The sequence below is a fragment of the Penaeus vannamei genome, chromosome 28 (genome assembly GCF_042767895.1).
Source record: "Penaeus vannamei isolate JL-2024 chromosome 28, ASM4276789v1, whole genome shotgun sequence".
Taxonomy (NCBI): Eukaryota; Metazoa; Arthropoda; class Malacostraca; order Decapoda; family Penaeidae; genus Penaeus; species Penaeus vannamei.
Genome location: NC_091576.1, coordinates 22629586 through 22644912, shown reverse-complemented (window position 1 = coordinate 22644912; position 15327 = coordinate 22629586). Strand labels below are relative to the sequence as shown.

The 15327-nt window shown below is 40.4% G+C and overlaps 2 protein-coding genes across 4 annotated transcripts in view; both read right to left on the bottom strand.

The window, feature by feature from the left end:
• Positions 1-9031, bottom strand: part of LOC113812911 (transcription factor kayak) — a 30202-nt gene extending 21171 nt beyond the window's left edge. Inside the window, exon 1 of one of the 3 annotated variants that reach the window (XM_070141911.1) lies at positions 8452-9031. In XM_070141911.1, coding sequence (XP_069998012.1) covers positions 8452-8775 — 324 coding nt within the window. In that variant the 5' untranslated portion in view covers positions 8776-9031. The remainder of the gene's footprint in view (positions 1-8451) is intronic. The other 2 variants (XM_070141912.1, XM_070141914.1) reach the window with 2 other exon arrangements.
• The window catches only part of CysRS (cysteine--tRNA ligase, cytoplasmic), a 107057-nt gene that overhangs the window by 70018 nt on the left and 21712 nt on the right, over positions 1-15327 (bottom strand). The window lies entirely within an intron of this gene.

Here is a 15327-nt window from a genome sequence, read left to right as displayed (position 1 = left end):
TTCTCTCTCACACACACCCACTCACACACACAAACACACGTACACACACAAACACACACACACTCTCTCTCACGTACACACACGTACAGACACACACACACACATATATGGACGTACTCTAACACGCACACGTATAGGATATGTTGAATATATACACGTAAGAAGATATATACATATGTCGATACACAAATATTTACGTACGTGCATATACATCTATATGTACACACATAAAACGCATGTAAGCTTACGTGTACATAAAAGCAAACAGACATAAAATATAAGACATGTAGACAAAAACCGAGATTTACAAGTAGACAAAGACAAGTAAGAATAAATAAAAACACAGACAGTAGCACAAACAAAGAACAGTAATATCAGTCATTAAATGGAACATTATCTATAGAACAATTATTCGCAACTTATACATGTCCGATACCTTTTACGTCGTGTAAATTGCCTGCTATTACATAACAAAGGAACATTTAGCATGCGCATGGTTCCATTCCGAACATCGGAGAATAGTTTTTGATTTATATTTCTCTTTCTCTCTCTCTCTCAAATAATCATCTTATATATTATCATTCTCTCTCTCTCTCGTTCTAAAATTATGATCTTATATATTATTATTCTCTCTCTCTCTTTCTAAAATTATGATCTTATATATTATCATTCTCTCTCTCTCTCTCTCTCTCTCTCTCTTTCGCTCAAATAACCATTTTATATATTATCTTCACCATCCTGCCATCAATCTGTTAAGATGTCATATATTTCTCTTTCTCTCTCTCTCTCAAATAATCATCTTATATATTATCATTCTCTCTCTCTCTTTCTAAAATTATGATCTTATATATTATCATTCTCTCTCTCTCTCTCTCTTTCGCTCAAATAACCATTTTATATATTATCTTCACCATCCTGCCATCAATCTGTCAAGATATCACCAATCTGTGATGCCACAAATCATCACCAACTTCTCATCATCACTAATCTGTCAACCGTCCGTCACGAGTCATCACCAACTTGAAAACCTTTCATCACCAACCTGTCAGAACTCATCACCAATTTGACAGCCTTCCATCACGTCTGTCAATCTGCCCATCAACTTGACAACCTTTCATCACAAATTTTGTCAACCTGCCCATCAACTTGACAACCTTTCATCACAAATTTTGTCAACCTGCCCATCAACTTGACAACCTTTCATCACAAATTTTGTCAACCTGCCCATCAACTTGACAACCTTTCATCACAAATTTTGTCAACCTGCCCATCAACTTGACAACCTGTCATCAACTACAACAAGTCATCATTCATCAACTTGTCAACTTGCCATCACTCATCACTAATATTTCGTAAATAAGATGAATTACGTGACAGCAAAATGGAAGATGGAATCAGAAAGAAGGGAGATGATATAACAAAGAGGTAAGATGAAAAAAAAAGGAAAATATAAACGAAAAAAGGATGTTAAAATGTAAAAAAAGTAAAAAAAAAATAATAATAAAATAAATTAAAGAAATGAAAACTAAAGAATCAAGGTGAAAGATGAAAATGAAGGAAAGAAACAAGATAGCATACAGAAAATAAAAATAAATACTATAAATAAGAAAAAAGTAGAAAAAATAGAAGAGTAAAATGGAAAATAAAACAAAGGAGAGAACGAATAATAAATAGAAATAAAGCAAGAAACAAACATTAAAAATATATTAAAGGAAAGATCGACAATAAATAAAGAATATATAAAGAAAAATAAATAAATGAAAGAAGGATTGACAACAAAGAGATAGAACAAAGTAAAAGAAAGGTGGAAATAAGGAAATGAAAGACGGAAATAAGAAAATAAATGAACGAAGAAAAGTGAAAGAATGAACCGATAATAAACAAACAAACAAACAAAAATTAAAACACGAAATAAAGTGAAAAGTTGAAATAATTTGAGACAAAAAAACATCAAATGAAGAAAAAAAAAATCATGAACAAAAGAAACGAAATGAAAGAAACATGGAATAATAAGAACAAAACGATAATGAAAAGAAAAGAAAAAATACATAAAAAATAAAAAAGACAGAGGAATACAAATAAATGGAAGAACGAAAAAAAAGAAGAAAAAAAGAGAAAAGAACTTATTAAAAGAAAGACAAAGAAAAAGAGAGAAAAAATAAAATAAAATATAAAGGTTAAACGTATTGACGGAACCGAACCCCGTGGCCCAGTAGAGAGCGCGTGCGTGCGAGCGAGCGAACCCTTGGCGGCGAACCGAGTACTGGGGTTCATGCCTTTTCTGGACTACACCTCATACTCACAACATACTTAAATTTAGCGCATAACTCCTTCTTTGCCTCATAGGAACATGCTCCTCGGACGTGTGGGTATGTTGATGTAGAGCGAGAGACAAAGGGAGTCGATTTGGGGCGGGGATTTGTGTTTATTTTTTTGTTTGTGTGATTGTGTGTGTGCGTGTGATTGTGACTGTGTGTGTGTGTGTGTGTGTGTGTGTGTGTGTGTGTATGTGTTTGTGTGTATGTGTTCGTGTGTGTGTGTTTGTGTGTATGTGTTCGTGTGTATGTGTTCGTGTGTATGTGTTCGTGTGTATGTGTTCGTGTGTGTGTGTGTGTGTGTGTGTGTGTGTGTGTGTGTGTGTGTGTGTGTGTGTGTGTGTGTGTGTGTGTGTGTGTGTGTGTGCGGGCGTGTGTGTCCGCGTGTGTGTGTGTGCGTGTGCGCGCGCCCATGCATGTGCGTGTGTCGCGCAAAAAATATTCTTTAAAGGTTGAATGCATTCAAGCTTGACATCAGATAATCTCAAATACAATTATTCTTATCGAAAATCTGATAACACGAGTGACTTTACAAAAAATCACAAATTCAAATAACGTTTTCTGTTTTGTGCTCCGTTTTCTTCCATCTAAATTGAAGCCCATTTTCTTTGTTCCGTTTTCTCTCAGTTCAAGGTGAACTATTCAATTTCATTTTTTTCCTCTCCTCTTCCGCCCCTCCTTGGTAAGAAGGCCAAGTTGAAGGCTCAGGTAATTTCCTCATACATATTCAAGATCAAAGTTAATTTGCAGAAAAAAAAGTCCATAAAAAATAATGACCTCTAATAACAAAGCGATTATCAAAGCAAAAAACAACAAAGAAAACATATAACACTGAAGATAATAAACACTAGTATAAAAATATCACGATGACAAAAAATAACCTCCTTTCCTTCCCCTTTCCCTTGAGTACTTGCCAATTGGCTATTTCTTTCCCTATGAAAGAGAGGGAGAAAGTACGGGGGAGGGGGAGGGAGGGAGGTAGTTAAAAGAGAGAGAGAGAGAGAGAAAGAGAGAGAGAGAAAGAGAGAGAGAGAGAGAGAGAGAGAGAGAGAAAGAAAGATAAAAGAGAAAGAAAGAGAAAGAGATATAGATACAAAGAGAGAGAGAGAGAGAGAATTTTGGGAGCGTCATCACCATAAATATTAAAGGGTTAACAGACCACTTCCCGTTACCTTCTCGCCACGCGTCGCAAACCATGACTTTAAATGGACAACGCCCAAGGAAACTATTCTCATAAGTGCATACATACATACTGTACATACTATACATACGTACATACACACATAGACAGTCTCTCAAACAAAGAGATTGGCAGACATTGACACACATGCAGACATAGAAAGGCAGACATGTTTCCCCTTCCTTCTCCCTTTCTCTCAAGGTGATGTCACACAGATTTTCAGGATGACACACACACACACACACACACACACACACACAATGTATGTCTTTGTTCTCCAAAAAATAGCGAGGATATTCACATTAAAATAATGTAGAGCAAATGCCGAAAACGTGACAGTGAAAACTATTTTCGGGTACGTATGTGTACGTAAAAAAAATATGAAAGTGACGAAATCAAGGACGTAAATAAACTTCATCTTTAAAAAGTCTTTCAATATGGAAGGGGAATAGGAAGAAATATGAGAGAGAGAGAGAGAGAGAGAGAGAGAGAGAGAGAGAGAGAGAGAGAGAGAGAGAGAGAGAGAGAGAGAGACTCATGTGCTCAAATACCGCGCAGAAACAGAAAGAAAGAAAGAAAGAAAGAGAGAAAGAGAGACTGAGACTCATTTGCTCAAACATCGAGTAGAAACAAGCAACACAAACGAAGCACCTTTAGTAAAACTTCAACCTAAACAAGCACAATTAACAACAACAAAAAATTAACCAAAGGCAAACACAGACGTTGTTCTCGCCTCGACAGCAAAAGACGCGGTTTTAGCCTAAACTCCCTCCTCCAACCCCCCCCCTCTCCCACACCTCAACACCCCCACACCCTCCTTTCCCCTCTTCCCTCACCCCACCACCCTCTCTATCCCTTCCCCCACTCTCTCTCTCCTCCTCCCTCACCCCGACGCTCTCTCCCCCTCCCTCCTTTCCCCCTCGCCCCCACCTCTGTCTCCTTCCCCTCACCCCACAATCTCTCCCCTCCCCCCTGTCCTTTTCCTCTTCACCCTCCCTCCCCTCTTCCTCGACCACCCTCTCTCCCTCACTTTCCTTCTCTTCCCTCTCACCCCACAACGCCTATCCATTCCTACCCTCCCATCCCCACAACCCCTCGTCCTTCCTACCCACCCTTCCTCCTCACCCCACAACCCCTCTCCTCTTCCCCCTTCCTACCCACCCATCCCCACACCCCTTCCCCCTCACCCCACAACCCCTCCCCTCCCTTCCCCCTCACCCCACAACCCCTCCCCTCCCTTCCCCCTCACCCCACAACCCCTCCCCTCTTCCCCTCACCCCACAACCCCTCCCCCCTTTCTCTCAAGGTGATGTCATACTAACTATTTTTCGGGATGACATAAACGTCTTGCGAGGCACACCTGGCGTCTTGTCTTCCGCTTCTGCTCGCTCCTACGTTCGTTCCCTTTTCTTCTCTCTTTACTATTCCTTTGATTTTTAATTGCTTTACTTATTTATTTATTTGTTTGTCATTTTCTCCTCTTCCGCTTTTACTCGCTCCTTCGTTCCCTTTTCTTCTCTCTTTACTATTCCTTTGATTTTTCATTGCTTTATTTGTTTATTTATTTGTTCTTCGTCATTTTCTCATCTTCCGCTCGCTCCTTCGTTCCCCTTTCTTCTCTCCTTGCTATTCCTTTGATTTTTAATTGCTGTATTTGTTTATTTATTTGTTCTTCGTCATTTTCTCCTCTTCCGCTCGCTCCTTCATTCCCTTTTCTTCTCTCCTTGCTATTCCTTTAATTTTTAATGGTTTTATTGGTTTATTTATTGTTCTTCTCTTTACTTTCGCTAGCTCCTTCGTTCGTTCCCCTTTCTTCCCTCCTTGCTATTCCTTTACTGGTTTTTAGTTACTTAATTTGATTATCTATTTGTTTTGTTTTTTTCTCCTTTTCACTTTCGCTAGCTCCTTCGTTCGTTCCCTTTCTCTCCTTTCTTGTTTCTTTGTTTATTAATAACTTAATCGGTTAATTAATTCACTTATTGCAATTACTATTATGATTATCATTGCTGTTGTTATTATCATCATTATCATTATCGTTATCATCATTATCATTACTATCGCCATCATCATCATCGTCATTATTTTCATTATCCACTTCTCCCATCTCTGCTTTGTTTTCTATATTTTATCCCCCCTCTACTACTTCTTTCTCCACTTCCACCTCATTCACTTCCCTCTTCATTTCTCCTCCTCTTTCTCCACCCCCCCTCCTACCACCACCTCCTCCTCCTCCCTCTTCGCCTCCTACCTGCCCTTCCACCTCCACCTCTTCCTCTGCCTTTCTCCTCCTCTTCCTCCTTCTCCACCTCACCACCACCTCCTCCTCCTCCCTCTTCGCCTCCTCCTACCTGCCCTTCCACCACCAGGCTTTCTTCAAACTGTATATCCTGTTTCCTGTTCCCTCTTTCTGCGTGGCCTCCTTCCCCTTCCCCTTCCCCTACACCCCCCTCCCCTTCCCCTTCCCCTACACCCCCTTCCCCTTCGCCAAGTGGGTCTGGGTCCCTATGGTGGCGAGAAGCTTATCGACCGAGATAGGCGGTGGAGGAGGGGCAGAAGGGGGGGAGAAGGGGGTGATGGAGGGGGGAGGAAGGAAGGAGGGAGAGGGGGGAAATGGATGGTGGGGGAGGAAGGAGGGAGGTAGGAAGGAGGGAGGAGGGAGGAAACAAGGAAGGGGAAAGCAATGGGAGAGAGGAAGGCAGATATCGGAGTTAGGGAAGGACGGAGGAAGAGGAAGATAGAGAGGTGTGGAAAGAGAAAGAAGAGAGAGAGACAGAGAGAGCAAATCTGAAAGCAGGAAGAAGGTAGGAGGAAAAGTCGGAGAGAGGGAAACAAAAGAGGGAGAGGGAGAAAGAAGAAAGAGAGAGAGTGAGAGAGGAGAAAGCACGGAATAAGGAAAATGGGAGAAGTAACAGGAAGCGATAAATATGAAAGACACAAGAATCATTCCTGTTCCTTTTCCTCCTCCATCTCCCACATCAATCCTCTCTTCTGCCCATCCTCCTCCTCCTCCTCCTCTCCTTACATCCTAACCCTCCTCTCCCTGCTCCTCCTCCTCCTCCATTGCTTTCACCTCCTTCAGGTCCCTCCAATGTGCCCCTTTAAACTGCCCCCCCCCCCCACCCGCTCATGGTCGCCCGACTTCCTACCTTGCAGGGTTGTGCAAATTTTACTTGGGAGTGTGGGAAGGAGAGGAGAAAGAGAAAGAGTAAGAGACAGAGGGGGAGAAAGACAAGGAAAGAAAGAAGGGGAAAGGGAGGGAGGGAGGGAGGGAGAACGAGAGAGAAAGGGAGGGAGAGGGAGAGGGAGAGGGAGAGGGAGGGAGAGAGAGAGAGAGAGAGAGAGAGAGAGAGAGAGAGAGAGAGAGAGAGAGAGAGAGAGAGAGAGAGAGAGAGAGAGAGAGAGAGAGAGAGAAGAAAGGAAGGAGAGGTTTATATTCTCCTAAACGTTAGTTCGTGGTCTACCTTGACATTAAAACACGTACAAAACACGCAACAAATCAATATCTTCAAGCAACAAAGACCAATGCAACAGCTGCAATGGATCAATACCTCCAGGTGATCTCGTCAATGCCACAGACACACAACACAGTCACACACACGGTACCCCTTAGTAACCAGTATCTACTAATACCGATAAAACAGACGTAAGAGATAAAACTTTATCCCCGTGTTCTCCTAAATCACGTAAATAGTATTTTCTCCACTCTTTCACTCTATTAAACAATATAGAAATAGTTTCTGTTAAATCATTTCCCCTTAAGGCTTGATATGACACTAGACAGCAATTTCTTCAAGGGGGAATTTCCGTGGATCCCTCATCACGTGATCTAAATTGCTGATAACTTATTCCCTTCACAAAAATAAATCTTATCTTAGATATGCGTTGAGTGCATAACACACCCAAAGTACTCCTTACTTACTGCGGAGTTGGCTTCCTAAGGGCATGACGTATAGATCTGTTCTTGTCCCCTGCCTAACCGAACCCTCCTTTCTTTGTCTGCCTGATGTGTGTGTCTGTCTGTGTGACTTTGTCTTGTCTCTGGGTTATGTTGGGGTTTGTGTTTGTCTTTTACACTTGGTTCGTGATCTTTGTAGTTGATTATTGTCTGTTTGCTTGTTTCTAAGTGAATTTTGCTTCCTTTTTCTGTCCCCTAACCAACCTTTCTCTCTATGTTTCGTTCATGGAACTAAAAACCTTACAGTATTCTCCTACTTCAAACTATGTGAGCAATGTATATATAGAGAGAGTTAGAGAGTTAGAGTTAGAGTTAGAGAGAGAGAGAGAGAGAGAGAGAGAGAGAGAGAGAGAGAGAGAGAGAGAGAGAGAGAGAGAGAGAGAGAGAGAGAGAGAGAGAGAGAGAGAGAGAGAGAGACCTTCTACAGCTGGTCGCTCACAGACAAGCATGGTGAAACTCTCTTTCTCCAGATCAGCTGATATTTCGTCCTTGAAACTCAATTTTAAGATAGTCTCTTTCCCCGTACGTACTTTTAAGCAAAAAATGTGTATCTAAAACCCGTAAAATGTCCAAAAAAGAAGTAATTCCATTGTTTTCCTACAAATGCAGGGTGAAACGTACGTCTGGCATCTTGTTAGGGCACACGTAAAAAAAGTCTTTGTTGTATTTACACAACTGTCGTACTGCGTTTTCACGGATCCATGAAACTTATTCACTGGCATGATCATGTGACTCGTCAAAGTTCATTTATACAAAAAAAATAAAAAAAATATCTAACTACCAAAAGTGAATCAATAATCAAATGTGAGTAAACGTTAATCGATTTGAAAATTGAAAGTCATCGGCCTTAAAAAAACTATTTAAACCCCATACCAAACATCTACATCCTGTTCCCGCTACATCATACCACATCACATCACATCACACCATCCTATCAGAGTAAAAAAACGGTAAAATACGACGAAAGATGAAAAAAATTACGAAATATCTCGCGTACTCACCACTATATTGGTGATAGTGGGTGTATCCAACGCTGGCACGGCGCTGAAGGAATCGGGTAAACTCGTAGCCACAGCTGTAATGGTGAGGCTAACACTAGGCACTACGTCACTATTGGCGGCGGATGTATTTGTGGTAGCGGCACTGTCAACCGGGTTTGTGGTGGTGGTAGGTGGCAGGGCAGCTGTGGTGGTGGCAGAAGGCTTCGACGCAGCTGTGGTGGTGGCGGCGGCCTGCGCTCGAGTGAACATGGTTGACAGCGGTTGCTTGGACTCACGGCGCGAGAATTTCCTCCTAGTCACCTGTTCGGACTCGCTGACTAACATGGGAGGCGGTGGCGTCACTTGAAACGTTACAGGCAACTCCTCCCCCTTCAGCGATGACTCATACACTGGCTGGTCGCGGCCGGGGAACTCGCTCCTATATGTCGCGAGATGTGCGGTCTCGGGCGATGGCTTCGCTCGCGCCGCTGCAGTTCGCTCACCCTCGCTTCTCTTGTCGGGGCCAAGCGGGGCGGATATGGGTCTGGTGGCTCATAATCTAGGTTGGTAATTGTGTATGCTTATAGTTGCATGCAAGACTGACCCGATAGCGCCTCGAAGAAGGCGATGATATCTTATCTTGCGTGGAGAAAATTCCGAACAAAAATGAAACGGGGAAGGCCCCGCCCACCCTGGCCCTCCACTCGTGACGTCATACCATTCTAAAAATAGACTACTACGTCAGCTCGAGCCGTCATGTGACCAGTGACGTTACCACTGCATCTTGAATATTTAGAGATTCTCGTCAAAGTAAACAAATCTCAGACCAAAACACGTGGAAGGATGTATCAATGGATAAAATCTCAAGCGCCGAAGCAATCATTCTTAATGAAGTGCAATGAAGGGCCGGGGGGAGACGGGGAGGGGGGAGGCCAAGTGTCTCGCTCTTAAGCACTGCGACTGCAACCTCTCCTTCTGCCACCATTCTGCTCATTGCCCTGGCCAACATCATCCTCAAATATGCAATAATGCCAAACCAGTCTAACCACTCCCTGAGAGAACAGAAAAAAGGAAAAAAATGTATCTTCCCCGAGTTCCGTGTTCTTGTGCTTATCAAGCGGGCGTTGGTGGAGGAGGGAAACGCCCCGGCTAAATATTTACCGACTTTTTAACGTACAAAATCCTCTTTGGAATTCCGTGTAGGCCACTTACATACTCGGAAGACGGAAGTAAAAAAAACACACACTGGGACCTCGTGCTTACATCACGTCAAAAAGTATTTAGCACAGATGACATGCTCAGATTTAGAAATATACATAGACTAATCCCCCAACACACGTGCCAGACATCCAACAAACATTCTCACATTCTTCATAAAAAAAACCCTCAAAATACCGAAGCAATATCCTATAGTCTCCCCCTAAACCAGCCTTGTAGCCGCACTGCAGAGATCGGGAGAAAAGGACATTGATATAGGTACGTAGCGACATTTGGTAACCTGCGTACCAGCCACCCCGCTTACCACCAACAACGAATTCCCGGAACAACTTGGGAACTCTCCAGGAATACCGGGAAAGGAAGTCGGGAGTGACGCATATCCAATTCTTTTTTTAAAGCTTCCGTTATAAGGATTGATTTCTCCTTTTAGGTTATCGGGGAGGGGCAGACGATAGACGGTAAAACACGTATGCATGGCAATATTTGTCGAGAGCTTGGGATTATCATATTTTTAAACAAATGCAAAATATATATATAAAAAAAAACTTATATACTTCCTTTCTAATCCCCCTCTGCAATAAGAAAAACATCAAACACACAGAGGTAAAAATAGATATGCCACAGAGCAGACAGCATCAAAACGGGGAAAGAAAACAGGTTCCTTTGCTTCCCACACATAGCATAGGATGGATCCCAGCGCTCCCAAGACAACAATGAGTGCATGTTCCACCCTCTCCGGCCATGAACAAATGCATGACTCCAAACATGGTTACAGAGACTTATTTACCACACCCTGCTTCGACGGAGAGGCTGCCAGATGTCACTATACGATTAATGAAGAACGGATATGATAAACCGTGTTTTATTTTCTTGTATTTATAAAATCTGATTGTGCGTTTGTTATGTATATTGTTTGTATTGATTTGCTGTGTCTCACGATAGCCGCGAGGCGAAAACAATCTCTCAGATGTTAAATCAAATCCAAAAATTGGAAAGAAAGAAAACACTTGCGCCTGCCTTGCTCATATTCAGTGAAATTACATCATCCTTCTGTGCATGATAATAATTTAAAACATCCTGTTAAATGTGCTAATTAGGTAAAAAGGATAGCAAAATATAAATAGCGTAAAAGTCACTGCATCATCAACAAAGACAAGGCAACAGCAATTACTGCATTATTGCTAATAGTACTAATACTACTACCATAGATGAATTGTACATTTAGTCAAATGAGAGCAAAATATGGTTAATGGCAATGGGACTGTTGACAAGTAGTGATAGCAACAGTAAATATAATGATGATAATAGTAATAATAACGGTAAAATAGTAGCAGTTTAACAAGCAAAGAAAATGATAACGATAATGCTATTAGTAATACCGATAGTTGTAGTAGCGATAATAATAGTAATAACGATAGTGATAATAATGATGATAATATTGATATTAGTAATAAGGAGAATAATGAGGATGATAATAATGATAATGATAATAGTAATAATAATAGCAATAACAATGATAATATAATAATATTAATTGTAATGATTGTAGTAATAGTGATGGTAATGATGATGCTAATAGTGATAATAGTATCAGCAATAATGATGATAATAACAACAACAATGATAATAATAGCAATGGTAATTATGGTAATAAGGATAATGATAATAATGATAATGATTATATTGATAGCAGTGATGGTAATTATATTCAACTCGGACCTGCAACAATATATAACGTGACTCGAATGAAACCAAAGTAAAACAATCACGTTAAGTATGAATATTACAATGAAAACAAGACCCGTACAAAAAAAAAGAAAAAAAAAAAAAAAAAAAAAAAAAAAAAAACACATGTGCTTGTCCATAATAGGGGGGAGGGTTATAGGGAGAAGAGGGGGTGGGGGAGAGATAATGGGGTAAGGAGGGGGTGGGGAAGGGGGAGGGGGAGGCGAGTGGTAAGGAGGAGAGGAGGGGTGAGGGAGAGAGAGAGAGAGAGAGGGTTTTGGAGATGAGGAGGGGTAAGGGAGGGAAGAGGTGGGGTGGGGAGGAGAGGGAGGGGTGAAGAGACGGGAGGGGATAGGGAAAGAAAGAAGGGATAGGGGTTGAGAAGAGTAAGAGGAAAGACGGGATAGGGGCAGGGAGGGTAAGGGGGGGAGTGGGGGTGGGGGAGGGAGGTATAAGGGGAATGGAGAGGTGGTGGGGGAGGGAGGGATAAGGGGAAGGGAGAGGGGGTGGGGGAGGGAGGGGCAAGAGGAAGGGAGAGTGGTGGGGGAGGGAGGGGCAAGAGGAAGGGAGAGGGGGTGGGGGAGGGAGGGGCAAGACGAAGGGAAAGGGGGTGGGGGAGGGAGGGATAAGGGGAAGGGAGAGGGGCTGGGGGAGGGAGGGGCAAGGGAGAGAGAGGGTTAAGGGGAGAGAGGTGGTGGGGGAGGAAGGGGTAAGGGGGGTTATAAAAGGTTATGGGATACCGTTGCCAAGATACGACAGGCAGAGAGGAAGCCAAGGTAAACTTTCGCTGTGTTAATTGGCAGCGAGGAGACCGTGCTTCCATTCTCCTTCGTGTCTCGTGTTTTATAATGAGTTAAATTTTGTGAAAAAAGCAAACGTTTGTCCATCTGGCTCTCTTCGTATTTATATTTGGTATATTGTTTTCTATTTTTTTCGATGTTCTATTTATTCATTTAATTATGTATTGAATCTTTTATTTATCTACTTTTAGGAAGAGACAAATAGAAGCTTTACCTCAAGTACTGTTTCTTGGTTAGGTATTTATAATTTATTACTGAAGACATGTAATAAATCCGCAATGTTCAGTGAACTCAGCTTATTTCGTAAATAATAGGCAAACTGTAACTTCTTAAATAACCGATTTTACAAAATAATAAAAAAAAACATCATGTAAAATTTCCATCTTCCTGTTGCACTGACACTTAATTAGACAAAGACAGAAACTTATTTACTCTCCATAAACAGTTAGCAATTTCCCGCCAATTTCTCAAGCCATAATCGTGAGCAAATAGTTACCATTAACTCCTATAATTACGCCCGGCTTTATAAACTTTAAGGAAGAGAGGAACACATTCTTCTTTATTCTCATGGTAACCTTGGAGAGACAATGAGACAAAACCCCATGAGACTCGAATGCCCTGGCAGAAGTATGCGCACCCCCCCCCCCACACCTGTCATACAATTATTGGATGTCTGTTAATATTTTCTTCTTCCTTGCAACGATGTCCTTGTCAATAGCGTATGACGGTGTGTTCGTTTTTCATTTTTTTTATTATTGCTATTATTTCAAGTACCTTTTTTGTTTTTGGAATATATATTATTTTCAGTGGTGTTGTTTTATGAAACATTTTGGATCTTAGTTCATTGGTTATTTTTTAGGAAGATGATTTTTCAGACAAAGTTACCTCGAGTAGAAAGTGAAAGTTTTTATTATTATTATCATCATCATTATTATTATTATTTTTTTCTAACCAGCGGGAAAAAACGTTTTGTTTTTAATGTCACGATCTTTTAACGGTTTTATAAACTTTTAACAGATCCTATACTCATTTCATTTATCTCCTTACTTCATTCTATTTCCACCCTATCGAGGAGAAATATACATTATTGCCTGAATTAAAATCGGAATAACACAAATTCCAAGCCATTATCCTCACCAACCCATCCATCACTAATTATTATCACCAACTTATCAACATGCTACGTAATATCACCAGCCTATCAATAACATCTTTGCCTCAATTAAAGAAAAAAAAAGTTATTAAACAATAACTGGGTGAATCTTAGCGGACAAAGTTAACCATAATGCTTCACCTCATCTCACTCGGTCTCAACGTCAACCTAAAGCAATAAATTTTGCACGAGGTTGCTCGCCAAAATTAGAACTGAGGGTGATTTGTCGTTGCAAATCTCCTTCCTTATAACCTGGCTCCAGAATCTCTCCTTACAAGGATATTAACAGGAAATATGTTTTCAAGGGAATGTATCTTTATTACTGCTGTATCTGTTTACACACCCACGCACGTGTATCTAACATGCAGTACATATATATATATATATATATATATATATATATATATATATATATATATATATATATATATATATGTGTATGTGTGTGTGTGTGTGTGTGTGTGTGTGTGTGTGTGTGAGTATGTTTGTGTGTGTGCGTGCGTGTGTGTGTGTATATATATATATATATATATATATATATATATATATATATATACATATATATATATATATTATATATATACATACATTTACATATATATCTATATATCTATATGTTTATGTATGTATGTATGTATGTATATATAATTACATACATATATGTTTGTATGTGTATACATAGGTGTGCAGAGAGAGAGAGAGAGAGAGAGATAATTATCTAATTTCCGAAAGCTGACTGCGGTTTCCGGCCCTCTACATCGAAGAACAGAAGGCCGAAGGGACACCGCAGCGGAAGTTTACCAGAGATATTCTCTTTTTTTATGAAAATGAATGATACACTGGCAGCAGAAAATTCCGGTACGTAATTTCACTCACACTGATCACGAGAAGGCCGTGCGATGCATACTCAGGTTTTATCTGCTTTCATGTATTGTTTCCCCAATAAATAAATAAACATGGCAGTAGCTTTGAATAACCCGCGAATAATTCATTAGTTATGAAACTGGTCTTTTTTATACGTACGTATGTATCTAATTGATATAGTTGCTTAATCAAAAACATGCATAAGTTTGCTTCTGTAACCTCTTTGTTATTATTATCATCAGTAGTAGAGGTGGTGGTGGTGGTGAAGAAGAAGAAGAAGAAGAAGAAGAAGAAAAAAAAAAAGAAGGAGGAGGAAGAAGAAGAGGTGGAGGGGGAGGTGGTGGTAGTAATCACTATGAATATATTATGGCTACTATAATTATTTTATAATTTATTTTCCGTTACTGTCCCTATTACTACCAAAGGACTGTGGAATTTAACCTTATTGTAAAAAGAAACGTAAAATCTTCAGGACTACCTGTCTGATATCGGTATAAAAATAAAGTTGCATAATGATATATCTCAGGTGATCGATATAGCTCGATGCCAGTTACTAACGTTGGTAAACGCATGTAAACAAGGTATGATTTTTTAAAAATCATTGTTTATGTGTTATAGATACCTAGGTTTTGCATGCACAATATCAACACGCTTTAGGACAAGAATGTGCAATGTCGTTCAGCAAGATTTTGCCGAATAAAACGAAAATAGAACGTAGAAGACAAATATCCAAAGGACAACAAATACATGCACATGGCTAAGTCAGTTCTCCACTAATTCAAAGACCTAACCGAGCGTATGTCGTTTAGTATAAGAGTATTGCTGTCACATGATGTTAATGCTGATAAAATGACCCGTGAAAACTGCCAGCCTTTGCCAACTCTCAACGTGTCTCTGGATGCCAAACACTCTTTCTGTCATACTCATACTTTGTCAGTATCTATGGTACTTGACTAGGGATAATTTGCAAATTATTATGGCCTCTGGGTATATTACAGCGATCAGGATAGCAGGGTTTAGATATAAAGTAGATATACAGGATCCTTTTAGTTGAGAAACATTGGAATCTTCTAACACAGGATAGAAAACACAGGCATTTCGGTTGTGTTTCAGAGATGAATCATGTTTGATATACAT